General features: G+C 41.5%; 1 protein-coding gene across 2 annotated transcripts in view; it reads right to left on the reverse strand.

The window, feature by feature from the left end:
- Window positions 1–5,703, reverse strand: part of fat3a (FAT atypical cadherin 3a) — a 132,700-nt gene extending 126,997 nt beyond the window's left edge. The window contains exon 1 of one of the 2 annotated variants that reach the window (XM_085371094.1): window positions 2,394–5,703. In XM_085371094.1, coding sequence (XP_085227220.1) covers window positions 2,394–5,700 — 3,307 coding nt within the window. In that variant the 5' untranslated portion in view covers window positions 5,701–5,703. The remainder of the gene's footprint in view (window positions 1–2,393) is intronic. The other variant, XM_085371093.1, reaches the window with a different exon arrangement.
- Between the last annotated feature and the right edge of the window lie 21,363 nt (window positions 5,704–27,066).

The raw sequence follows: 27,066 nt of genomic DNA on the forward strand, positions 1-27,066 counted from the left end.
GTTAATCTCCTCCTAGATGTTGGAGCACTGAGCTACTAGTTGTTTCTGCATTAGTCCAGATGTTCAGTGTCAAAGACTCCATAGGTCTCACATCGTCTTCATGTAACCACTTCCATTGGAGTTACATGTGTAGTATCATTCCAACAGTGCCCTATTCTCATTACCGTATTTTCACAACCATAAGGCGCACTTAAAAGTCTTAGATTTTCTTCAAAAAGTACGGCGCGCCCTATAGCGCAGTGCGCCCTGTGTGTTGTAATGAGGACGTAGTAGAGAACACCATGAGAACGCTAAAGGGTGAAGTGCGTGCGTTGACTTTATCGCACATACCTGTATAAAAGAACAGGTATGTGCGTTATGCAGGACATCGTTGTTTTAACAACCCTGAAAATGGCAAAGAGACACGCTTACGAAGCACAGTTTAAACTGAAGGCCATCAGCTATGTGGAGGAACATGGAAATCGAGCAGCGGCGAGAGAATTTAAGATTAACGAATCGATGGTTCGCAAATGGAGGAAGCTAGAAAACAAGCTCCGGCAGGTCAAGAAAACGCAGCTGAGTTTCCGCGGACATAAGGCGCGGTGGCCCAAGTTGGAGGAAAGACTCGAGCGGTGGATCATCGAGCAAAGAACGAGCGGGAGAAGTGTTTCGACGGTCACCATTCGGCTAAAAGCAGTTTCACTAGCTGAAGAGATGAACATTGAACATTTCCAAGGAGGTCCGCCTTGGTGCTTTCGTTTTATGAAACGGTGCCATTTTTCCATCCGGACCAGGACTACGGTAGCTCAGCAACTTCCAGCGGATTATAAGGAAAAGCTGGCCATCTTCCGCTCTTACTGCAGCAAACACATCGGCGACAAAAACATCCAGCCCAGCCACATCACAAACATGGACGAGGTCCCGCTCACTTTCGACATCCCGGTGAGTCACACTGTGGAGAAGAAGGGGACCAGCACGGTAGCGATACGCACAACGGGGCACGAAAAGTCTTCTTTCACTGTTGTGCTTGGCTGCCATGCTAATGGACAGAAACTGCCGCCTATGGTGATTTTTAAGCGAAAGACTTTGCCTAAAGAGAAGTTTCCAGCAGGAATCATCATTAAGGCAAATGAAAAGGGCTGGATGGATGAGGAAATGATGAAAGAGTGGCTGAGGGAGGTGTATGTAAGGAGACCAGGTGGTTTTTTCCACGCATCACCATCGCTGTTGATCTGTGACTCTATGCGTGCCCATCTCACAGCCGATGTGAAAAAACAAGTGAAACAAATGAACTGTGAGCTTGCTGTCATTCCGGGAGGCCTGACAAAGGAACTCCAACCGCTGGACATCGGTGTGAACCGCCCGTTCAAAGTAAGGCTGCGAGCGGCCTGGGAGCGATGGATGACCGATGGAGACCAGTTTCACCAAGAGTGGAAGGCAGCGCCGGGCGAGTTACGCCACAATTTGCCAATGGATTGTAGATGCTTGGGCTAACATGTCTGCTGGCACTGTTGTTCGAGCTTTCGCAAAAGCCGGCATCATTTCCGAGGAGCCGCACGGCACGGAAAGTGACTCTGACAGTGAAGAAAGTGAACCTGGCATGTTTGATGGAGATTTAGCGCAGCTGTTCAATTCAGACACAGAGGATGAGGACTTCGATGGGTTTGATTGATGATAAAAATGTGAGTACCAAACTTTGTTTTGCTCCTGCTTTATTTTTAAATATGCACACTTGTATGCTTGTGTGTTGTTGATGATGACGATTACCGGTAATAGAAATGTAATAGAAATGTGAGTAAGGTACCGAACTCAGGTTTGCTCCCGCTTTATTTTTAAATACGCATACGGTACTTGTATGCGCCCTATGATCCAGTGCGCCTTATGTGTGTGTTAAATACAGTAATGGCACACATAACTGAGACTGCGCCTTTTAGTACAGTGCGTCTTATGGTCGTGAAAATACGGTATGTTCTTTTATGCCTTTTTGATCCAGTAGTCCACTTTTTGTCATTGTGTCCTGGTCCGGCTATCTTTTATTGCACAATATCTTCATATTCCATGTTCCATATTCATTACTTATAGCGGGGACTATTTTAATAAATTATTATCTGGGTGTTCTAAAAGCTGCAGTTAGAGTATTAACAATAATGCGAAAATAACTAAACAGCCAATTTGTGCAGATTTTATATCTGAAAAAGCACGGTAGGTTACTGTGTTCCCCAACTCACGCTGTATTGACTTCTTTATTTATTTTAGTTAAAACAATACACTTCAGTAACAAGAACGTTACAACACTAGACAATTTTATACAACCATATAGTGTTTTAAAACCATAATTCAAACTGTTATGCAATAATTCTCATTTGCCATGACTAAAAGCATGACACGCAATATCATTTTCAAAGAAAACTCACCTGTCTCTTCATCTATGGCAAATCTTCCAAGCCCACTCCCATCTCGAATGGAGTACTGAACTTCTCCATCTCTGCCAGCATCATCATCATTAGCTGTGACCTGGAGTAGAGTGGTTCCAATCCGGGCATTTTCTTTAACTAATCCAGTCAAAGCAAAATCAGAAAAGTATGGGGCATAGAGGTTTTCATTCACATCTACAACCTCCACCTCCACAAAGGTAACAGAAAGAAGAGAAACAGGCCTTCCTTTGTCTTTGGCCTTTACAGTAAGGTTGTAGAACTGCTGTGTCTCATAGTCCAGCTCCTTTGTGAGTCGAATAACTCCATTTGCCCTGTCTACTTCAAACCATCCATTATAATCACTGGCTAGGGAGTACCGAACCTGGCCTCCCAACCCCAAATCTGGATCCAGAGTTTCTAACCAGGCTACAACTGTTCCTACTGGGAGATCCTCCAGAACCCTGGTTCTGTACACAGCAGGGATAAATAGTGGAGGACAGTCATTTACATCCTCCAAAATGATTTTCAGTGTGGTTACAGAAAACTTCTGGCTTCCTTTCTCCGCTTTGTCCCGAGCCTCAATTTTTAGGTTAAACGTAGAGACAAACTCCCTGTCTAGTTGGCCAGCAACATATAATATCCCACTAGTGGAATTGATACCAAACTGAGTGGTGCTTGTCAAAAGAGAGTATACAATCTCGCCATTGGGCCCAAGATCTTTGTCAATGGCCTCAACCTGGATGACGTCAGTACCTATGGCTAGGTTTTCAGGTATGACAATTCTAAAGCCTCCTTCTTGCAAAAATTGGGGTGCATTATCATTTGCATCTTCTATATAGACAGTAAGCAACCGCCAGGAACTTTTCTGTGGAAGGCCAAGGTCATAGAGAGTTAAGTTGAGGAGATAGCGATCTCTTTTTTCTCTGTCCATGTGTAGGAACACACTGATAAGTCCCGTCTGTATGTCAATGGTAAAACAGTTATCAATATTTCCATCTGAAATAGAGTATAGAATTTGACCATTGAAACCTGTGTCCCCATCATAGGCATTCACATTGAAAACACTTGAGCCTACCTTAAGGTCTTCCTGCACAGTAATATCTGTGGGAAATGTTTTGTCAAACTGGGGTGCCTGCCGATTCACAGAAAAAAGGTCAATAAAACCTTCCTCAATTTTAGGTTTATTGCTAGCTTTGGACTTTTTCAGTAACTTTTCAGCTAATTTTTGAGCCACATTTGTTTCTTTACATGTGAAACGTTTGGAAGAAGATTTTCCATAAACAACTGAGATATTGACAAACATAGGATCCGAAAAGCTCTCACCATCAGTGGCAGTTATTTTTAAACTAAATAAACCACTCTTTGGATGGGCTCTTGAGAGAGAATGCTGCAGTGCAAGAACCCCTGAATCTGGGTTGAGGTCAAAGTACCCCTGTTCGTTACCTGAAATAATCTTATATTTCACTAACTCTAATTCATCTATATCAATTGCAGACATTGTAGTAATAACTTCATTTACTGGAAAATCCTCAGGAATAATCCCCTGGCATGCTACCTTCTCAAACAATGGCTGATTATCATTTACATTTTCTAGATGGATTGTTACATTGACTTCACTTTCTCGTCTGTAAGGAGACCCCCAGTCAGATGCTCTGACTATGAACATAAAGCTTTCTGATGAGGATTCAAAATCCAGCTCTTCAGTAGTGCTTATAACACCAGAAAACTGATTGATTTTAAAGGGTAATGGCTGAAGACTGGAAATGCTGTAAGTTATGTATCCATTTTCACCTTTATCTTTATCAACTGCAGAAATTGTTAATACACTGGTTGCAACTGGTACACTTTCATTAACAAAAACCTCATAAGAGGACTGAGCAAATGTTGGTGTGTGATCATTGGCATCCTCAATGGTTACCCTCACTTTAACTTTGAGATTACTATCCATTTCCACTACTTCAAGATTAAAGACATCCTGGAACACCTGAGTGAACCAGCGAGCAGTAGAGATTACACCCGTTAGGGTATTCATTTGAAAAAAGGATGAATCCGCAGAGGTTGTTAAGATATATTCTGCATCATCAGGTTCTGGTGTGATTTTAACAGCCACTACAAGTGTACCTGGAGGTGAAATTTCATTTAAACTGACATCATACAACTCTTGCATAAATTTAGCATCTGAATTTTGATGTTTTTCGACCTTGATTTGGATGACTTCAACAGCAGATAACTTCTGTGGGGTGCCCCTGTCTTTAGCCTGCAAGCTAAGATTACAGCCATAAGGGTACGTTTGACTTATTGACTCAAAGGCTTTAATAGCAAACTCTCCTTCTTTAGTTCTGTCAACAAAAAACTGCTCTGACGGATCTCCTCCTACAATGACCAAGGAATCTATTTCTCCATTTAAGCCTTCATCTTGGTCCTCAACAGTAACCACTGCATACACAAGATTTTTATCCAGCCATGAGGGGCTGTGGGTGAGGACATTCATGAGTGGAGCATGTTCATTTAAACGCTCTACATGGACAAAAAGTTTGGCTGTGCTGCTGATACCATTATTTCCATAAAGCTTCATGCCACGGTCCACCGCTAGAATTTCTAAGTCATAACGGTTCTGCTCATCGACATTAAGCCTTCCACTGAGAGTAACCACTCCACTAGTTGGGTGTACAGCAAACAGTTCAGTTTTTTCCTTGAAAAAATAGTAAAACTCTCCATTGGAACCGATATCCGCATCTGTGGCAGTAACTTGTGCTATACTAGTTCTGAGAGGGGTACTCTCTGCTATGGTGACGGAGTATGTGGTAGGAGAGAACAAAGGCCGGAGGTCATTCATATCCAAAACCTGAATACTGACTTTAGTCCAGGTCTCAAGAAGAGCCTCTCCCTTGACAGAAGCTTTCACTGTCAATACATAATTATCCTGAATCTCTCGGTTCAATATGGCGGCATTACCACCTTTAGTCCTTATGCGTAAGAAACAGAAGTCTCCGAGTACATACTCCTCTGCCTTGAAAAAACCGTCATCGTCACCTGAGGTGATTCTGTAGCGGATCTCCCAGGAGTGCTGGGCGAGGTGGATGCCCATTTTAATTTTACTGTTGGCATAGGTGCGTGCTGCTGAGTTTTCATAAATTGTGGCATGGTAGACAGGCTGAGTGAAGCTGAAGTGAGATTCATCTTGAGGAGCCCCATGGGTGTTCTGACCGTTGCAGAGTGGTGACTTCAAGAATACCAACAGCAGCAGCAAGGCCAGGCGGAGATGAGGGGCTCGAATGCCTTCCCACTGGCTCATATTCATATCCATTCCATCATAACTCCATGCTGAAGCAGTCTAGAAAAAGAAAGGCAGAGACATAGAGAGAAACGTCAGCAACAGGAGGGGGGATTCTTTTCATTCACAGTCTCTGCCAATTAACCATAGTTAATAGCCATAGTTAACCATTAGAGGAGTAGAGATGGTGAAAGAGATGACCGAGCTGAGTGCAGTTACTTGGCAGCCATAATGAAACTTACATCATCCTTGTGCAGTATGTGGATACCGACAATCAACTGCTACTTTTAGAAAAAAAAAAGCTGTGGTTGTTTGTCAAGGAACAAAACAATTATATGGTTAGGAAGAATTGTATCATCATCAACATACTATAGAACATAACTGCAGAGACAAATTGCTACTATACTTTGACCCTATCATAACCCATTTTCTAAATTACTTGAAAATTGCAGTACTATATTTCAAAACCATGTAATATCACCAAAAGTAAGCCAGATGTGGTTTCAAATGCAAAGTAGCTACTTTTTTCAAAGTGTTCTCTCTTTTATTAAAAAAGAAAATACTGTGTTCTGTAAGTAAGCAGCCACAAGTATGTGCCAATCTGCACTTTTGGCCTGAAACCTTTTCCAGTAAAAGCCATGCTGTAGCTGTAAGACTACCACAATAGTCTGCATTTTGGTGACTAAGCACTTTCTCCACAAGGGATAAAGAGATGGAGTGGAAAGGCAGATGGTTTCCGAGTCTTCTGAAAGAGTATTTACTTTCTGTTGAAAGTAAACCTATTTAGCTTGGCAACAGTGCCCCCAAATTGAAACAATACAAATTGAAACCTGAGCGCGCATTTAAATAAAATTCAGTAGTCATTCGTGAGTGAAAAATGTGACGATAATCCTAAGAGAAATGCAGAAAATATCACTTTTTCTTCTTTTTCTCTGACATTATTAAACTGTCAACTGAGGCACACTAATTATGCCTCAGTACTGAAATAACCCTTCCAATCTGTTTTTGTTCACTTTTGGCAGAGTCACTACGTATCTTAGCTAATACAGTAATAATACATACAAATGGTTGTTTTTCCCTATTTGTACTTGGAGTAGAAACAATTTAAGGGATTCTGTCATTGCAACATCTGAAATACTATTACCATTAATTTTATTTATATAGTACCAGTTCACAATTTTAGGTTTATTGCTGTCTCAATACATTTCCTGAAAGGCATGGTTCTGCCAAAATTTATAGCAGACAGCTGCCGCTCGCAAAAGGAGCAATGGCAAATGACAAAGCAGTGGAAGCTGAAAAATTGCTAGAAGTGTAACTAACAGAGGTATAACGGACTGAAAAAAGATGAGTGAAGAAGAAACACTCATTCTGCATTTATTGATTAGTTATTATTAATCGCTGGCGGTCTTCTACAGCCTGTTTTTGTCCTGTCTTCCAGCCTGGTTTATCTGGACGTTTTTTCTGTTAGAAGGAAGAAACCTTGCCACCGTCGCCAAAATACTGGCTCATGATTGTTAGGGTTTTCTCTGTTTTGTTTGTATTACTGTAATTTCTTTACTTTACAACATAAAGCACCTTGATGCACACAGTTATATCATAAATTAACTGTGATGTATCACATCTTTGGAAAGCTGAGTACAATTTCTCTAGCCACACCCAGGCCTGATTACTGCCACACCTGTTCTCAATCAAGAAATACCGTAAATAAGACCTGCCTGACAAAGTCGAGTAGACCAAAAGGTTCTCAAAAGCCAGACATCATGCTGTGATCCAAGAAATTCATGAACAAATGAGAAACAAAATTATTGAGATCTCTCAGTGTGGAAAATGTTATAAAGCCATTTCTAAAGCTGAGGGACTCCAGCAGACCACAGTATTATCCACAAATGGTGAAAACATGGAACAGTGGTGAAACTTCCCAGGAGTGGCCAGCCGACCAAATTTACCCCAAGACCACAGCTCCTGGGATATTTTTGGTCCAAGAGGTCACAAAAGACCACAGAACAACAACCAAAGAACTGCAGGCCTCACTTGCCTTAGTGTTCATGATTCCACCATAAGAAAGAGACTGGGCAAAAATGACCTGCATGGCAGAGTTCCAAGACGAAAACCACTGCTGAGCAAAAAGAACATAGAGGCTCCTCTCAGTTTTGCCAGAAAACATCTCGATGAACCCCTAAAGTCTTTTCGGAAAATACTATGTGGACTGATAAGACAAAAGTTAAACTTTTTAGAAGGTGTGTGTTCCATAATATTTGGTGTAAAATAACGCAGCTCTCAGAAAGCGAACGTTATTTCAACAGTAAAATACATGTGATGGTCTGCGGCCGTTTTGCTGCCTCAGGACCTAGACGACTTGCTGTGGTAAATAGTACCATGAATTCTGCTGTCTATCAAAACATCCTGAAAGAGAATGTCTGCCCATCTGTTTATGACCCCAAACAGAAGCACAATTGGGTTCTGCAGAAGAACAACAATCCAAAACACACCAGCAAGTCCACCTCTGAATGGATTAAGAGAAAGAAAACAAAAACTTTGCAGTAGCCTAGTCAAAGTCCTGACCTGAATCTAACTGAGATGCCCTGGCATGACCTTAAAAAGACAGTTCATGCTTAAAAAGTCCTCCAATGTAGCTGGGTGCAGCTCCTTTGCAGAGTGAGCTGCAGATGGGCAGGTGGACAACGAGCTCTGTAGTAAAGGTTTAACCCTTGCATGTTACGAGTTCTGTATTCTGATAATTATAACATATACTATATTATGCCTATATTAATTCAAATGCTGCAAATATCCCTCTGTAAGAATTGGGCACCTCAACATGCCAGTTTTGTCTAATTAAAAGAAGTAAGAAAAAACTTTAGTACCTTTTTTCATTCAACAGTACACAACATTAAGCATTAAGCTTAATATTAGACTCCATCTGCTGAAAAATGTAAACAGTTGACAGTTCTGAGCTGTATTTGATATTATTTTGTCATTGTTGGACAGATGTGGTTTCTGAGGATATAAAAGTTTCAAAATGATAATTATTCATCAAACTTTCCATCTCTTCAGATCTTCTTATAAACACTGTAAACAATGCGAGCTTAAAATAATTTTTCATCATTCTGCTGCATAATTGCTATGTTGTTACTATACCAGCAAATCCCACAAGCTTGTGTCAGCTAAATGTCTGCCACACACACCACATCAGCCACACAAAAAAATAGCATCATTCTCTTGAGAGAAGTCCCACTTACTGTCAGCTCTAAACACCCTGTCATTAGCTTTTTATTACAGGCTAATTAGCCTTGAAATACATGGCAAACGGCAACCAGCAACTTCTACTGGAAAGAGAGATAATGTTGCTTTGTCTGACCTTGCTAATACACAGCTATAGGTTAACATGTAACTCAGAGAAACAGTCCTGCTGGCAAGCCTGCTGGTCATAAAACCTTTATGGATCTATAGAAAGATGTTACCAGCATGTAAAGTTAAGCACACATATGCATGGACACAGGCACATATGCATACATACTCTCAGTGAAAAGCTGACTGAGGCAACAAGGTAATGTGAAGCATAGGGATGGGTATTGAAAACCGGTTCTTGTTGAGAACCGGTTCCCACTGTTTCAATTCCTTGGAATTGTTTGCCATTTTTGCAAACGATTCCCTTATCGATTCCAGTCACCCTGAATGACGTCACCACGTTGCGGAGCGTCATTTACCTGGCAGGAAACATGGCTGCTAAAACGCTAAAAAGTTTGGTTATACTTTACAAGAACGGAAGACAACAGGGCAACTTGCAATACTTGCAAAGTAGATATTTCATTTAAGGGAGGAAACACTACGAATATGCAAAAGCATTTGCTCACAAAACACACGATGACCTTAAATGAATGTCGTGTTTTTAATTCCGCTCCGGACTCGTGAATCTCAACCCAGCAGCAGCGGTAACGTTTGCACGTCCTCTCCCGTTAATGCGGCAGGTAAATAATCAACTAACAGTGCATATTATGTTAGCGCGATCTGCCTTATCTGCCATTACTGTGCGTTTAGGTGACCATGATGAGAGAGACACACAGAGTCTGGCTGGCGCTCGCTGGCAGTTCTCGCTGCAGTCTACCGGTAGCGTCTCCTTTCAAGCCAGGATAGACTAATGTTACCGAGCAGTGACTCAGTTTGTGGTCAAAGGCTTGAACCCATTTGCCACAGCAGGTGCCCCCGATTTTAGGTAAGTGAATGTGTTTAATTGTAGGCAGGGACATTACTGGATATTCTTGTGTAATTGCTACTGAATAATTTATGTTATACTTTGTTATTGCTACAGAAGAATATTTATTTTATTATTTTACATTTACAATTTTTTTCCCCGGGGTCCCTGTGACACCACATTGAAGAGCCGTAGGCTGGATCTCTTAAGATCTCACTGCTGGGTTTGTAAGGCCATGTTACTCCTAAATTTCTATCTTGTTCAAAGAGAAGATATAAAACAAAGTTCTATGCTAATCGACCTTAGTGTTCTCCTTTTTTAAAAAGAATCGATAAGAGAATCGATAAAGAATCGAATCGTTAAACAGAATCGAAAATGGAATCGGAATCGTGAAAATCTTATCAATACCCATCCCTAGTGAAGCAGCAAACAGAATAGTTTTTTTTCTTTACCATACAAACAAGTATCTATGCGGTAGAGATCAGAAATGAAAGGTTTCTTCCTTCATGAGTTGACTAGAAATATTCCTCCCCGAGTCTAGGAATTATCAGCCACTCACAATTCACCAGGGCTGCAGACCAAACTCTCTCTGCATCCAAATGTGGTGAACTTACAAGCTAAGAAGTGAAACAGACAACATATATTGAATCGCTGTGGTTTGGAAGCATTTTGATTAGGACATTAGCCTGTACTGAAAGAAGTCAAGTCAAGTCAGCTTTATTTCTATAGCACTTTTAAAAGACACCAAGTGTTGGTAAAATAAATGAGATAAAAAGATTACAAAACATCTATATATACACACACACATGCATGTGTTTATATGCTTGTATATACAAATTTTTATACAAGCATACAAACACACATATATATAAAAAAAGGGTGAGGGTAACAGTGGTCCTCGGAGCGCTAGGTGCAATGACTCCCAAGCTTGCCGATTGGCTCCAGCAGATCCCAGTATGTGCAATATCTATCTATCTATCTATCTATCTATCTATCTATCTATACACACACACACATTCGCGTGTGTATCTATACAGAAGACAAAAAGCATATGAAATACAGGTACAGCCACTCTCTCTCTCTCCCTCTCTCCTGTTGCTACTTCAATCATGAAACTGATCAATGATCAGCTGATTGGCTTTTGTGTCGCGAGTCCGTCTCTCTTGTTTGTTTATTGCCCACTTCGCGCCAGAAAGAGGAAACTAGCGGCTGAACAACAGCAGCACATTTAAGCTTGATAAGCTGTTGTTGGAATTTATTTACGTTCTACACCAGGATCCTTTTCTACGTAGCTGACGGCTGGTAACTGTGCAGGAGCGGATCTAGCAAAGTTTAGCCAGGGGGGCCGATAGGGCATTAATAGGGAAAAGGGGGCACAAAGACATACTTTTCTTTCTTATTCTCATTTAAAATGTCTAGCTGTTAATAAATAATTATCTGAATCTTACACCCAAAGTTTTAATCTGATGTAAAATGTATAGAAGTCCATTACTGTATATAGTAACTGTTAAGTCTAATATACCCTAGTAAGCTATAGTACTTTTTCCTTTGGGAACCATCTGTGCAGTCTGCAGTTCTGTTGAAGAAAGATGTTGAATCTATTTAATTATTCTTGAAAAATAATTGATTTCTGTGCATTTCTTTCACACTGCATCAAATTAAAGTTGATTACGTCAATTAAGCATCATGAGGTGGAGGGTGGGTGGTTCCCTATTTTTTTTTTTTTTTTTAGAACTCTATTAGTTAGGTTGTGTTAGATTATAATATTATTTTATGCCATGTTATACCCCTAATTAAAGATTGTGAATTATTATGTAGTTTTAGTTTGCATTATTCTCCTGAATTAGAAGAAGCTGATAACTATTGCATTAGTTAAACTGATTTGCATTACATTAAACTGCTGACTTGTTGTGAATGAATGATATTGTTTTATGATGCATTATACTGCTGAGTTATAAGAAATCTAATTTGTCTGAGTAGAAGAGAACAGAGTGTGCTGGAGTTTTCTGCCCCATTTCAGCAGGAGCAGATAAACAGGGAGCCAAGGTCGTAGCTTAGGCGCTGTGTGAGAGAAAGCATGTGAATGTTTAGGCTTTGTATGATAAGGTGGAGGCACCAGAGGCTATAAAAGTTTGAGCAATGCTCCACCATTTTGAGATTTGAGGCTGTCTGCATCAGTGTCCATCTCCCACGTGTGTGATCATTAAATCATCGTTTGACTCAACCCGGCCGGACCAGTGTTGTTATTGTGGTTTTTTCTCTTGTCTCCATCCCCAATATTTTGAACCTTAACAGTTGCTTACTCTTTCAAATACCAGAATAGGAATGATTGAGTAGGTTTAAGTTCATTAGATTGATCAGTATTGCTGAACTATGAAATATTTTGGGTTTAGTGTATTTTTTGCATACAGGTATAACAGAATAGCTTTAGTGTTTTTTGTTTTTTTTTAACTTGAGTATGAATTTATACAAAAAGCAGCAAGATATTAAAAAAACAGTTTTATTGATTAAAAAACACACTATACCGGATTCATATTGGTATTGGCAAATATGCAAATTTATGATATGGGTATCGGTATCGGACATAAAAAAGTGGTATCGTGCCATCTCTAATAAAAAGCCAGGCCAGGAAAATCTCCTTCATGTTTTTCTGTGTTTTATTCTCAGTTACTTTAACACAAAGGCATCTGCTGTGATGTTCACATCTCTTATAAACTCTCACAAGTATCAATACTGATAAATGATCAGAATTATAATATTTCTGACTGTCTGAGGCAAAATTGAATCGAATCGAATCGGGACCTTGTGAATCGGAATCAAATGGACTTTAGAAATCAGTGATGAAACCCAGCCCTAGTGAGTAAGCCCGACAGAAGTGGATGTAGCTGTGGGTTATAAAAAAGATGAAAAGAACTATTGATAACTTTTTTGTTAAGTTGAGGCCTTATCCGTCTGAAATTCATAGCCAGTACTCTGAAATGGAGCCATCAACCTCTGAAGGTTGAAAAAGCACAGTGTAATCATGTCTCAACAAACTCCACACTGCTCACCTTCACCTAGTATGTGACATGCCCAAACAGAGACAATAAAACACTGGACTTACTGTATGCCAATGCTGAAGAGGCATACAGTTCATCACCTCTCCCTCCACTGGGCAGATCTGACCACAACCTGGTGCACCTTGTCCCTGTGTATGAGCCCTTAGTGCGCAGGGAGCCACCAGCCACCCGCACAGTACAGAGATGGTCGGAGGAGAGTGAGGAGGCTCTTAAGGATTGTTTTGAGTCTACTGTGTGGGAGGTGATCTGTGATGACCACGGAGAGGACATTGACAGCCTTGTTAGATGCATTACGGACTATATTAATTTCTGTGTGGATAACACCGTACCTACCAGGACTGTGCAGTGTTTCTCCAACAACAAACCTTGGATTACCTGAGAAATTAAAGCTGTCCTCAAGCAGAAGAGGAGGGCCTTCAAATCTAAAGACAAAGAGGAGTTGAAAAGGGTGCAGAGAGAGCTGAGGGGACTGATAAGGAATGGGAAGGACAGCTACAGGCAGAAGATGGAGAACCAGCTTCAGCAAAACAACGTTGGTGAAGTCTGGAGAGGCCTCAGAACCATCTCGGGCCACAAACATCAGAACTCTCTGCCTGGGAGGGATGTGAGTTGGGCAAATGAACTGAATCATTTCTTCAACAGATTTGATTCAGCCATGAGGCAGTCTTCAGCATCGGCTGCAGACTCACCCACCCCCACTGCTGCTGTTCCACCTCTGACACCTCAGACACTTCGCACCTCCTCTATTCACCCTGCTCACTCCTCCCCACCCCCAACAACAGCATCCAATACACACTCAACACAAGGCTCCAGCCTGTCTCTCTCAACCACCCAGGTTAGGAGGGAACTGAGGAGGATTAAAGCCAAGAAGGCAGCGGGCACAGATGGCATCAGCTCAAGGGTCGTCAGGTCCTGCGTGGACCAATTGTGTGGGGTGATGGAGTGCATCTTCAACCTGAGGTTGGGGAGAGTCCCACAGCTCTGGAAAACCTCCTGTGTTGTACCAGTGCCAAAGACATCACGCACCAAGGACCTCAACAGCTACAGGCCGGTGGCTCTGACCCTGGAGCGGCTGGTCCTGGCTCAGCTTCGGTGTCTGGTGAGCTCATCAAACTTCAGTTTGCCTACCAGCCTGGCATTGGAGCAGATGATGCCATCATTCACCTCCTACATCGTTCCCTCTCTCACCTGGAGACCACTGGGAGCACTGTAAGAATCATGTTCTTTGATTTCTCCAGTGCCTTCAACACCATTCTTCCCACAGTCCTGAAGGACAAGCTGGAGAACTCAGGAGTGGACCATCACCTCACTACCTGGATTTTGGACTACCTCACCGACCGACCACAGTATGTGAGAACTCAGGGCTGTGTATCAGACAGGGTCGTCTTCACCATCTACACTGCAGACTTCTCCCACAACTCCACCCAGTGCTTCCTGCAGAAGTTCTCTGATGACTCTGCAATAGTCGGCCTCATCACTGATGGGGATGACAAGGAGTGCCAGCTGAACTACCTCCAGATCAACTGGTGGTAGACTTCCGCAGGCACAAACACTCTCCACTGTAACCACTGAACATCCAAGGTATGGACATTGAGGCTGTAGACAGCTACAGGTACCTTGGTGTTCATCTGAACAACAAACTGGACTGGACTCATAATTCAGACACCCTGTACAGGAAAGGACAGAGCAGGCTGTACCTGCTGCGGAGACTCAGGTCTTTTGGAGTGAAGGGCCCACTCCTGAAGACCTTCTATGACTCTGTGGTGGCCTCAGCCATCTTTTATGGTGTGGTCTGCTGGGGTGGCAACATGTCTGCTGGGGATAGGAAGAGACTGAACAGGCTGATCCGCAGGGCCAGCTCTGTTCTAGGATGCCCTCTGGACCCAGTGGAGGTGGTGAGTGACAGGAGAATGGTGGCTAAGATTTCATCCCTGTTGGACAACATCTCCCACCCCAAGCAGGAGACTCTGACAGCACTGAGCAGCTCCTTCAGTGGCTGCGGCACCCACGATGTGGGACGGAGAGATTTCGCAGGTCTTTCCTCCCCACTGCTGTCAGACTGTACAACAAAGACTTATGTAGCTGATCAAACATACACAAACCCACACATGTGCAATAAGACTAAGTGCAATACTCTTTTCTGACAAAGTTGTGCTTTTACTCAGTTGTATATAGAATTTGCATTCAAATTTTTATCCAATTGTATAATTTATTCTATTTTATTCTACTGTCTATAGTATGTTATTTTATTCTATTCTGTACAGTTGTGTACAGTACAGGGTGGGCCATTTATATGGATACACTGTAATAAAATGGGAATGGTTGGTGATATTAAAGTCCTGTTTGTGGCACATTAGTATATGTGAGGGGGCAAACTCCTCAAGATGGGTGGTGACCATGGTGGCCATTTAGAAGTCGGCCATTTTGGATACAACTTTTGTTTTTTCAATAGGAAGAGGGCCATGTGACACAAATTGGTAATGTCACAAGAAAAACAATGGCGTGCTTGGTTTCAACGTAACTCTATTCTTTCATGAGTTATTTACAAGTTTCTCTTTGTTCACAGCCATTGACATGTTCAAGGTTAACACGTGAGGAGCGGATCAAAATTTTGTTGATATCTGGTGAACGCAGTAACCGGGTTATTGCAGCAGATTTCAATGCAAGACACCCTACAAGACCACCCATCTCCCATGCTACAGTTAGCAAACTGCTTGCTAACTTTCGTGAAAGTGGTTCAGTGTTGGATTTGCCAAAATGTGGACGCACTATTGAAGAAACATCAGTGGCTGTCCTAGCTTCATTCAGCAAGAGCCCACAGCGTAGCACTCGCTGCATGTCACTGGAGAGTGGCATTAGTCGAACATCCCTTCGGCGGATATTAGCTACTCACAAATGGCACCCTTACAAACTCCAGCAACAGCAGCAGGATGACCCAAATCGGTGCACAGAATTTGCAGAATGGGCAAAACAAAAATTGGAACAGGACCCTCAGTTCATGCAGAAGATTTTGTTCAGTGATGAGGCAAACTTTTATGTGAATGGTGAAGTTAACAAACAAAACCGCCGCTATTGGTCTGACACTAACCCACATTGGATGGATCCCTCCCCTATTTATTATTTAAAGAGTTAATTTCTATTGTTTGTCCACTCAAGGTTTATGGGGATTTTAATAAGTATTTAGTTAAATTACTTATTGAGTAATTAAGTTACTTTTCAGACACAGTAATTAGATAAGTATTTTAAATACAATATTGATTAAGTAATTAGTAATAGTAATTAATTACTTTTTTAAAGTAACTTACCCAACACTGTCTAATACAAACTGACTTTTGTACGCATGGTGCTTGTACTCACCCTCTGAAAGTGAGAAGCACGTATATATTGAACTGCTCCACTATAAAAATCGTGCATTTCAAGCAGTTCCGCTTTTGTGCAGTGTTTAGTGCCATAGAATAACTAAAGACTACACACCTATTATATTGTTTGTTCCTCTGACTCCTCTGTCCTATTACATTATTATTTGTTATTTAAAAATCTTTTCTCCCTGTCTCACGTTACTTTCCTACTGTCTTTGCAAGTGTGAGCTCAGGTTTCAGGTCTAAAATTCATTAGTTCCTGCACCTTAAAATCCGTTAAAAACAAACAGGCCAACAAGCCAGATTAATGGCCTTTCAGGGCCTAAGAAAAAGGTTGCCTGGAATTCAAGAGTACTGCACAGCTTTACACTGGTACTGTACTTGAAGCAGAAAAAGACAGACATAGCCCTGATTCAGGAGACCCATCTCGATGAGGTGGAATCATTAAACTTAAAAGAGATTGGGTGGCTCAAGTCTATTTTAGTGCATTTTCTGCTAGAAAAATAGGAGTGGTCATATTGATCAGAAGAAACTTGGATTTTCAGGTATTTAAGCATTATACAGATCAGGAGGGTAGATGGGTGGTCCTGGATGCATGTTTACAGGGGCGGAAAGTGACATTGGTCAACATATATGCCCCCAATTCTCCTCAGCCACAATTTTTTCACGAAGTCTGTAACACTGTGCGGACTATTGGTAATACAAATATTGTAATTGGGGGAGATTTTAACCGGGTCAGGGATGTATTTTTGGATAAATCCTCCCGTCCTGGACTAAGTAAGGACCCTGTAAATGCTGCGGTGGATGTGATGTCAGAGGAACTGAGCCTGGTAGATATGTGGAGACTTCTTCATCCTCAAGAAAGAGACTATACTTTCTTTTCGCATCCTCACTCAACCGACTCTAGGATAGATTACTTCTTGGTGTCTCGCTCTCTGGTGAGTCAAACTATTGGGTCCTTTATTGGTAATATTGCTGTAACGGATCATGCTCCCATCAACCTTGTTCTTTCTGGTAATGATAATATTAAACCGTCACCTAGGTGGCGTCTGAATAACTCATTATTGAAGAATAAGGGTCACTGTGAATGTATAAGGGAAATGATGAAGGAGTTTTGGTTGCACAAGGAGGGCTCTATTGACGATGTTGGAATGACCTGGGATGCTTTTAAGGACTACCTGAGGGGGCGCCTTATCCAGTATTGCTCCTTGATTAAAAAAGCTGAGAGGGACAAGCTGATGAAGCTGGAACAGGATATCAAGGAGCTCGAAAAACAGCACATGCTGCACCCAGAGAGGGAAGTGTGGAACAAATTAATAAAATTTAAATTTGAGATGAATAGTATACTGCAGAAAAAAACGGGAATATGCAATGTTTTGCCTAAATCAAAAGTATTTTGAACAAGGGGAGAGAACAGGTAAAATGTTGGCACACAGGGTTAAGCAGATCAAATCTAGCAACCTTATACCATCTATTTTTGTTCCTAGTAATAATAATAAGTTGACCACCAGTAAAAAAGAAATTAATGATGCTTTTACTAAATTCTATCAGGAGCTTTACACCTCCAATGGATTGGTGGAGGAACAGAGGCTGTCAGATTTGATACAGAACTGTATTAGAAGGTAAGATCACTAATTTAAGTTAAGCAGGCAATTGGTAGTCTTAGATTGGGCAAATCTCCAGGCAACGATGGATTTCCATCAGATTTTTATAAGGTGTTTGCGAATTAGCTCCAAGACTACTGTCGATAGATCAAGATGCGTTTCAAAGGGGGAGATTACCATTTAGTATTCGATCGGCAGTGATCACGTTATTACATAAAAAAAGGTAAAGACCCACAGCATTGTGGGAATTACCGCCCAATTTCATTAATTAATGTGGACGAAAAGATTATTTCCAAGATACTAGCTTTTAGGCTTGAGAAGGTTCTCCCTTGCTTGGTGCGCATAGGGATCAGGTCGGTTTTGTGAAAAACAGAAGTTCTGCAGATAACTTACGTAGGTTATTGCATATATTCTGGAAGAGCAGGAATAATTTAGATCCTGTCGTCGCCTTCTCCTTAGGTGCAGAGAAGGCCTTCGATAAAGTTGAGTATCCCTTTCTGTTTTATATTTTGAAGAGATTCGGTTTTGGTCCCATTTTCAGGCAGTGGATTCAGGTGGTATACACAGATCCAATGGCTACAGTTACTACCAATGGGATAATGTCACCCTCATTTTCGTTAAGTCGGGGTACTAGACAAGGTTCACCCTTATCACCTCTCATTTTCGCCCTGTTTTTGGAGCCTTTGGCTATTGCACTACGTGAATGTAAGAAAATCAGAGGGGTGGATATGGGTCAAGAAGAACATAAAACTTTTTTGTATGCAGACGACATTTTATTGATTTCATGTAACCCAGAACAGGCCGTTCCTGCAATTTCCTCAATTATTGATTCCTTTTCTGTAATCTCTGGCTACACCATAAATTGGTCTAAGTCGGAAGTTATGCCCATTTCTAAATTGTGTCCTCCAGTCATTAGGAGCTCATGGCAGTTCAAGTGGATGTCCGAGGGTTTGACTTACTTGGGGATTAAATTGACCCCTGGTCTAGATAACATAATGCAAGTAAATATCTCCCCAGTGATTCAAAACATGTTGCAGAATTGGGTTAAAATAAATCTGTCCCTTTTGGGCAGAATTAACTTGGTGAAGATGATAATTGCTCCTAAACTTCAGTATGTTACTTCACATGTTACCTATAGCAGGCCCATATAATTTACTACAGCTTTATAATACATGTGTGGAGGGTTTTGTGTGGGCAGGCAAAAAGCCATCTTTTAATCGGTCCAAACTATATGCTGCTAAAGATAGTGGCGGGTTGGCTATGCCCAAGATGGTCTGCTATCACTATGCTTTCTCCCTCTCTCAGTTAGTTAAGATACATAATTCCCTTACGGAGAAGCCATCATGGGTTGCGATTGAAGAAAGTCTTGTGGCTCCCTCGTCTTTAGAGGCCTTCCTCACTCAGAGGGGAAGACCAGTACCATCTAAAGATCCAGTATTGGCTTTCATACAAGAGACCTGGTTTATACCTCACCAATTTACCAACATTAGCCCCTGTTCTCTTAGGGAATGGACTGAACAAATGTCTAAGATGGCATTATATGAACGGGTTATGTACAGGATTAAGGGGAGAGAAGATATTCTTGAGCAGGTCTGGGGTCCTTTTTTGTTGTACATCGACAATGTCTCCTAGATATTGTGATTTTATTTTATTTATTTATTTATTTTTTTTGGGGGGGGGGGGTCATGTGTCGTTGGTATCTTTGTTGTTGTTCTTTTTCTTTGAAAGCCAGTAGAGGGAATAAATTGTTTAATATTATCAGTGGTCAAGGTTATGTTTTGTTTTTTAGGCACCTGGGTGTTTTGCCCCTTTTGCTTTTGTTTTTGCTGGTGTTTCCCAGGAGGCGGTTTCTTATTTTGTTTCTCCTGGTGTTTTTTTTGTTTTTGTTTTTGTTTGTCTCCCTTTTCAGGGCTCTAGAGTGCGACCAATTTGGTCGCAAATGCGACCAAAGTTTTCAGTGGTGCGACTAAAAGAAAATATTTGGTCGCACCGGTGCGACCAACTGTTCGGGTAACAAAAAACAAAAAAAAATCTCTGCAACTCTCCGTGTGGTCAACAACAGACACACATTATGCCCCTATCGTGGACTAATCCAATCAGAGATAGTCAGGGGCGGGACCTCTCTGATTGGCCGTGGTCCAGTTGAAAGTGCAGGTGGAAGAGGGAGGTGAGTAGCTTGAATAAAGCGTTATCGATTCATTAACGGATTCCACACAAAGACGTAAACACAGAGCGGACCCGACGCATCAGAATCAGCTTCATCTTTCTCGGCTTTCTCGCCCGAACACGGACACACTGTCGGAGCTCACCGAGCCCACCGTCCGCGCTGTGTTTACGTCTTTTTGCGCTGATTCTGAGCTGGAGGTTTTGTCTCTCTCCAACCAAAATTCACCGAGCCAGCAGCAAACTACGCTTCACATTTGATCAATGTCGTCATGAATTCACTCTGACTTTTGCTGTTTTGCTTCCACCACGATAAAAATGACACTTCATGCACAGCTCTTTCTCTCTCTCTCTGTACTTCAAGAACAGTTTCCCGTCTCAAATCTCTGTTTTCTGCATTATTCATTCGCTTATTACCCACCAGTCTACCGTTGTTTACAGCGCTGTCGGCCGTGGTCTTTTTCTTTTCTTTTTTTTTCACTTAAATGACCTTGAACAAGAATAATAATAAGCAGCAGAATAATTTAAGATTATCTGCTATAAAAGGTCAGGTCAGAAAAATCTCCTTCATGTTTTTCTGTGTTTTATTCTCAGTTACTTTGACACAAAGCCATCTGCTGTTTTGTTCACAATTCTGATGAAGTCTCACATGTATCAGTACTGATAAATGATCAGAATTATAATATTTCTGACTGTCTGAGGCAAAATCGAATTGAATCAGGACTTTGAGAGCCGGAATCGAATGGATTATAGAAATCAGTGATGATACCCAGCCCTAGTGAGCAGCCTAGGCCCGACAGAAGTGGATGTAGCTGTGGGTAATAAGAAAAGATGAAAAGAACGATTGATAACTTTTTTGTTACGTTAAGGCCTGATCTGAAATTCATAGCCAGTGCTCTGACACGGTGCCATCAATCTTTGGATGCTGAAAAAGCACAGTGTATCCAGAAAACACATTATATGCTGCAATAAATGCACTGCCCAAGTGTCCTCTCTCCCCACTGTCTTTCAGCAGCATGCAACAGCAAACAGGTCGTCAGAGGAGGCCAAGATGATGATTAAGTTTAACATTTTCTACAATATTGACAAAGCACTTTAAGTGCAAGATTGTTAGTTAATAATTTAGAAATGGATATTGTCTTTATGGACTGCAACGTCCCCCCCCAAAAAAAGCACACATGTAAAACTGCGATGATAAGCGATGCCGTTGAAAAATTTGACTGCGCCTAACTTTTTAAAGTTAGGGGTACCGGTGCGCCTATGGCAAAAAGTTAGTCTAGAGCCCTGCTTTTGGTTTTCTTTAGTTATTGTTAGCCCTTATTTGTCGGTTGTTGTTAAGAAACAGACAGAGAACTGACAATATGATTACTCCTGTTGTATATCTGTTAATGTTTCTGTCCATCCAAAACATGAATGTAAAAAAAAAAAAGAATGTGTTTTTCTAACTGCAATACACTAGAGCAGGGGTAGGCAACCTTTCTGATGATCAGTACCATCTAAAATTTGCTCAGCAGTCAATGTGCCATATGATTGCATTAGCAGTAAATTAAATAACACTCTATATTAACAGTTACACACTATATAGAACAACTTTATAAGATTATATTTGTTGGCAGCTAGGGCTGGGCCATATTATACCGTTCACGGTAATACCGGTATAATGTTAGGCAACGATAGGAAAATGAAATATCGCGATAGAATGGGAGTAAAACGCGCATGCGCAGTGCCTTTGTTTTCATACGCACATGGCCGATTGTTGAGTGAAACAGATGAACCAGAATTGGTTTGTAAAAATGGTGCAACTTCCGTGATGTGGAACTGGTTTGGTGTTTGTCCGTCAGATACACAACAAAGCACATTTTTTTGCAGAACATGCAAGCGGCCGTTCTAAGATGCTCTTAAATCTGGGAGTAATCTGGGTCCTAAACTCCGTATACTTCAGGTCAAACAACACTGCAGCATCACTTAGAGTTAAAAACTGTCTAAATTCTTTCATCTTTAATAAAACGATCAGCATTGCTGCTTTACCAGGTGTAACTATAAAGTTTAACTTCCAGGCATCCATGAAAACAAAAGTTATTACATTTAACGGAGTTAGAAGTTAGCAGGAAGCTAGCGGAAGTTAGCTCGCTAGTTTCGCTAGTTACCTAAGCATGATATTGCATGTTCTGACTGAGAGATTTCTGAAAAAAATCAAACGTACAGCTCTGCTATCACTTCCAACATAAATGAAGACAGGAAACTAAACAGCAGTGACGTTTGTAGGGTTACTGAAGTTTGGCTAGCTGGTATATAATGATGTGCTACGTGATCGCTAGCGACACAGCTATGTTAGCATAACATAAACAGTGAAGCTGGAGGACGAACACTAACACTTTTCCACTTATAAAAGTTAACGTGAAGGTTCTTCATGGTTAGAGACAAATGCAATCGCATGGCAGGATGCTGTAAACGGACCAAACTTCAGTCAGGAGAACAACTGAGATAATCCATCCACAATACGAGGTTAGTCATTAATATACTGCAACAACATGGGAATAGAGCAGCTACCAGAGAATTCAACATTAATGAATCAATGGTACAGAAGTGGAGGAAGCAAGAAGAATGAGTTGAATAAAGTTTGATTTATCTGACTGCTTTGTTTCGCTTAATGTGCCTTATAATCCCGTGCACCTTATGGTCCGAAAAATGCGTACTGCACACTGCAGTTTAATGTTGCAAAGCACCTCTTTTTAACTTCAGTGGATATTATACATGGTTATGCTCAGGATATGTCAGCCCATTTCTACTGGAAATGCCTTTTGGTTAAACTTTCAGCAAGGAATTTGCATTTGCACTGTTACATTTTTATAAAGCTTTAATGTACATAAAAACCAGCTTCTTGTTTAAGTGAAAATAAATGGAAGGTTGTCTTTTTGCGCTAGTAATGTTATGGAGTTGTATTTTGTCTCGCATCAATTATATCGTCGGTTATATCGTTATCGCAAATTTTCAAATATATATCGTGATAAATATTTTTGGCCATATCGCCCTGCTCTATTGGCAGCTATCAGCGACACTTTTTATCCATAACAAGAACAGCAAATGAACTGTACAACAGAAAATGCAAATGCTATTTATGGTCTCCTCACAACAATGATAAGAAAAATAAACTGGGCCAATATGGCATGTTTGTGCCATGGTTTTGGGTCAGTTTCTACCCAGTATTTTGAGTTTATTATGTTTTGGTTTTATTTTGCATCAGGGATTGTTTTCTTGTTCTCTTGTTGTGTTAATGATGATGATGATGATGATTATGATGTTTATTATTAGAGTTTCATGTTTCTGTTTATTTGTGTTTAGGATTTGTTCTTCGGTTTAGTCTGCTTAGTATACGTCTAGTTCCATGTGTCATTTTCTGTCTGTCTCTCAATGTCGAGTCTGCGTCTTGGTGGTTTCTTGTTCCTGTTTTATTGTGAAGGTCTGCGTCTCATGTGAGTGTGTTCAGCTTTTTTTTTTTTTTCTTTTTTTTTTTGTCTGTCCCATTTGGTTCTTTAGCCATCAGAATTGTTGTCTGAAGACCAACAAGGATACCCAATGGATTTATTTTGCCAAATGGATCATCGTGACATTGCCGTATTGGTCCATTTGATCGACCTTTGTTTTTATTATTTATTTTATTTTATTATTCAAATGGTTTCCACATGTAATGGTCTGCAAGAGGATGTAGAGAGCCATAGCCCTGTCCCCCAGGGCATGAAGCAGGCATGGAGGAGATCCAGGCCCCAGACATCCAGAGACCCCAGAGTGCGAGAGCCCAAGGAGGACCACCGGAGGGGCATCCGTGCCACCCTCATGGGAAGGGCTGAGGATCCGCAGACGAGGCGTCACCCAGTAGCCACCGAGCAGAAGCTAGAGGGGGGTGCACTGGCGTGCCCGCCGGCTCTGCCGGCAGCCAGCTGTGCCAGACTGAACCGAGCCGCAGGCCCAGAGGCCGGAGGCCTGAGTAGGGATGGGTATCGAAAGCCAGTTCTTGTTGAGAACCGGTTCCCACTGTTTCAGTTCCTTGGAATTGTTTGCCATTTTTGCAAACGATTCCCTTATCGATTCCAGTCGCCCCGAATGACGTCACCATGTTGCGGAGCGTCATTTACCTGGCAGGAAACACGGCGCCTAAGCAGCTCAAACGCTCAAAAGTTTGATTATACTTTACGAGAACGGATGACAACAGGGCAACTTGCAATACTTGAAAAGTAGATACTTCGTTTAAGGGAGGAAACACTATGAACATGCAAAAGCATTTGCTCACAAAACACGTGATCACCTTAAATGAATGTCGTGTTTTTAATTCCGCTCCGGACTCGTGAATCTCAACCCAACAGCAGGGGTAACGTTTGCACGTCCTCTCCCGTTAATGCGGCAGGTAAATAATCAACTAACAGTGCATATTATGTTAGCGCAATCTGCCTTATTACAAAACCTGCCATTACTGTGCATTTAGGTGACCATGATAAGAGAGACACACAGAGTCTGGCTCAGATGCTGGCAGTTCTCGTTACAGTCTAGCGGTGGCGTCTCCTTTCAGGCCAGGATAGACGAATGTCATCGAGCAGTGACTCAGTTTGTGGTCAAAGGCTTGAACCCATTTGCCACAGCAGATGCCCCCGATTTTCGGTAAATGAATGTGTTTAATTGTAGGCAGGGACATTACTGGATATTCTTGTGTAATTGCTACTGAATAATTTATGTTATACTTTGTTATTGTTACAGAAGAATATTTATTTTATTATTTTACATTTACAATTTTTTTCCTGGGGACCCTGTGACACCCATTGAAGAGCCGTAGGCTGGATCTCTTAAGATCTCACTGTTGGGTTTGTAAGGCCATGTTACTCCTAAATTGCTATCTTGTTCAAAGAGAAGATATAAAACGAAGTTCTAAGCTATTCGAACTTAGTGTTCTCCTTTTTAAAAATAATCGATAAGAGAATCGATAAAGAATCGAATTGTTAAACAGAATCGAAAATGGAATCGGAATCGTGAAAATCTTATCAATACCCATCCCTAGGCCTGAGTGTGTTCAGTTTTACCTCTCGTCTCGTTAATGACTCCCAGCTGTGCCCCCCACCTGTGTGTAATCTCCCTGTGGTTCTGAGTGTATTTAAGTCGTGTCTTCTGTGTTTGTATTAGCTGGTTCGTCTGTGTATCCACCCTGCTTCATCTGTGTGTTTCCCTGCTGTCACCATCTTGTACCGTCGTCCACCTTGCTTCATGTTTGAGTTCCGGTTCGTATTCAGTAGTTTAGTTGTCTCCAGTATAGTTTAGTGTGATCTCTGTTTCCGTTTTTCCACTGGTGCATTGTGTTCAATAAACCACCTTCACTCCTCCACTACTGCCTGCGATTGGATCCTCCTTTATTATTTTCACACGGCTCATCTCACTCGCAGGGACAGTTTGTTAATACAGAGGTGTTAACATGTTAATGTGATCTCTGCTCTTCCACTCAGAAACACAGGTCTCCGAGTGTCCAACATTCAGACGGCTACCTGAGGACACTCTTTGTGTGAGAGAAAATCTGATCACACAGATATGTAGAGCCAGATACTGTCAATAATGCCTCTGCAATGTTCTGAAGACAGTTAGACTTGTCAGGTAGTGATGTCCAGCAGGTGAAAATGCAAGCTCCATGAACACGCATACCTATGGATTCCAGCTGCTTTCATAGTTCTGCAAACTTTGACCCCTACAGAGTCAAGGTTTTCACTTCAATCAGCTGAATTTCGATTTCGCATTAACTGGCATTAACTCAGCCAGTTAATCCGAGACAAATCCAGCTGCTCATTTAAGCTTTCTGGTTTGATCAGAAAAGAAAACATTGGTCCATACGCCTGAAAGTCCTGAAAACACATTGTGAATTCTGTCTCGAGTCTACGGATGTATCCATGTATTTTTGTGATGCTGATGCTGCGCTGAGTGGACAGCTCCTGAAGCATTTGAAGTGTTGGAATGTGGAAATTTCAACATTGCTTGAGAAAACTGCCAGCTAGCAACGTCCCTCTCACCGGTAGGCTAAGTTATTTTTAGCCAATTACAAATTGAATCTGGTAGTTGGGGTTGTTAGCTAAGATACCGTCATTAAGAAGCAGCACAACTAATGTGTGTATGCGAGCTAATTTGCGATATGCACCGCTGGCTCGGCCATTTATTTTTTAATGCACCTTCTCAAATCAATTCACTGCTTGTCACGCCCAGGGCTGGACTGGGGAAAAAAAACAGCCTGGGCATTTTGACTAGAGACCGGCCCACCTGGTATTATAGGAAAAGCCATGAACTTAGCCATAACTTTGGTTGTAAGATTCAGATAACTATTTATTAAAAGCTAGACATTTTAAATGAGAATAAGAAAGAAAAGTATTTCTTTGTGCACCCCTTTCCCTGTTAATGCCCTACCTGGCACCCCTGGCAAAGCTTTGCAAGACCCGCCCCTGCACAGTTTCCAGCTGTCAGCTACTTAGAAAAGGATCCTGGTGTTATTTGTCTCTCAGAAACAGTTCATAACTTGCCTTCAACTCATTCATGTCACCTAAAAGTTAAACCTGTTTCTCCATCACAGCTCTGATGATTCAGTAAGGACATCTCCTGGTTTCATCTTCATGTTTCCCTCTCACCAGATAACCAAACCGATATCATGACCAGCAGCTTTACAGCTGTGGCTCCAGCAAACATCAGCTGATACTAGAAAGTAATATTAAATAAATTCTAACAACAGCTGATCAAGCTTAAACCTGCTGCTGTTGTTTAGCGCGACATCCGCTGGTTTCCTCTTTCTGGCGCAAAGTGGGAGATAAACAAACAAGAGAGACGGGACTTCCGGCAGAAAAGACGATCAGTTGATCATCGATCAGTTTCATGACTGAAGTAGCAACAGGAGAGGGAGGGGGTGAGAAGAAGAGGCAGCTGCAGCGTAAAGACGCGGAATAACTCCAGCTTTGTGTCTTTTTCATTGTAGCTGAAGTACGGGACAAACTGCATTCCTTTTCACCTCA

This window comes from Diplotaxodon limnothrissa, linkage group LG14 (genome assembly GCF_057381915.1).
Source record: "Diplotaxodon limnothrissa isolate DT_005_m linkage group LG14, D_limnothrissa_male_GT1.1, whole genome shotgun sequence".
Classification (NCBI taxonomy): domain Eukaryota; kingdom Metazoa; phylum Chordata; class Actinopteri; order Cichliformes; family Cichlidae; genus Diplotaxodon; species Diplotaxodon limnothrissa.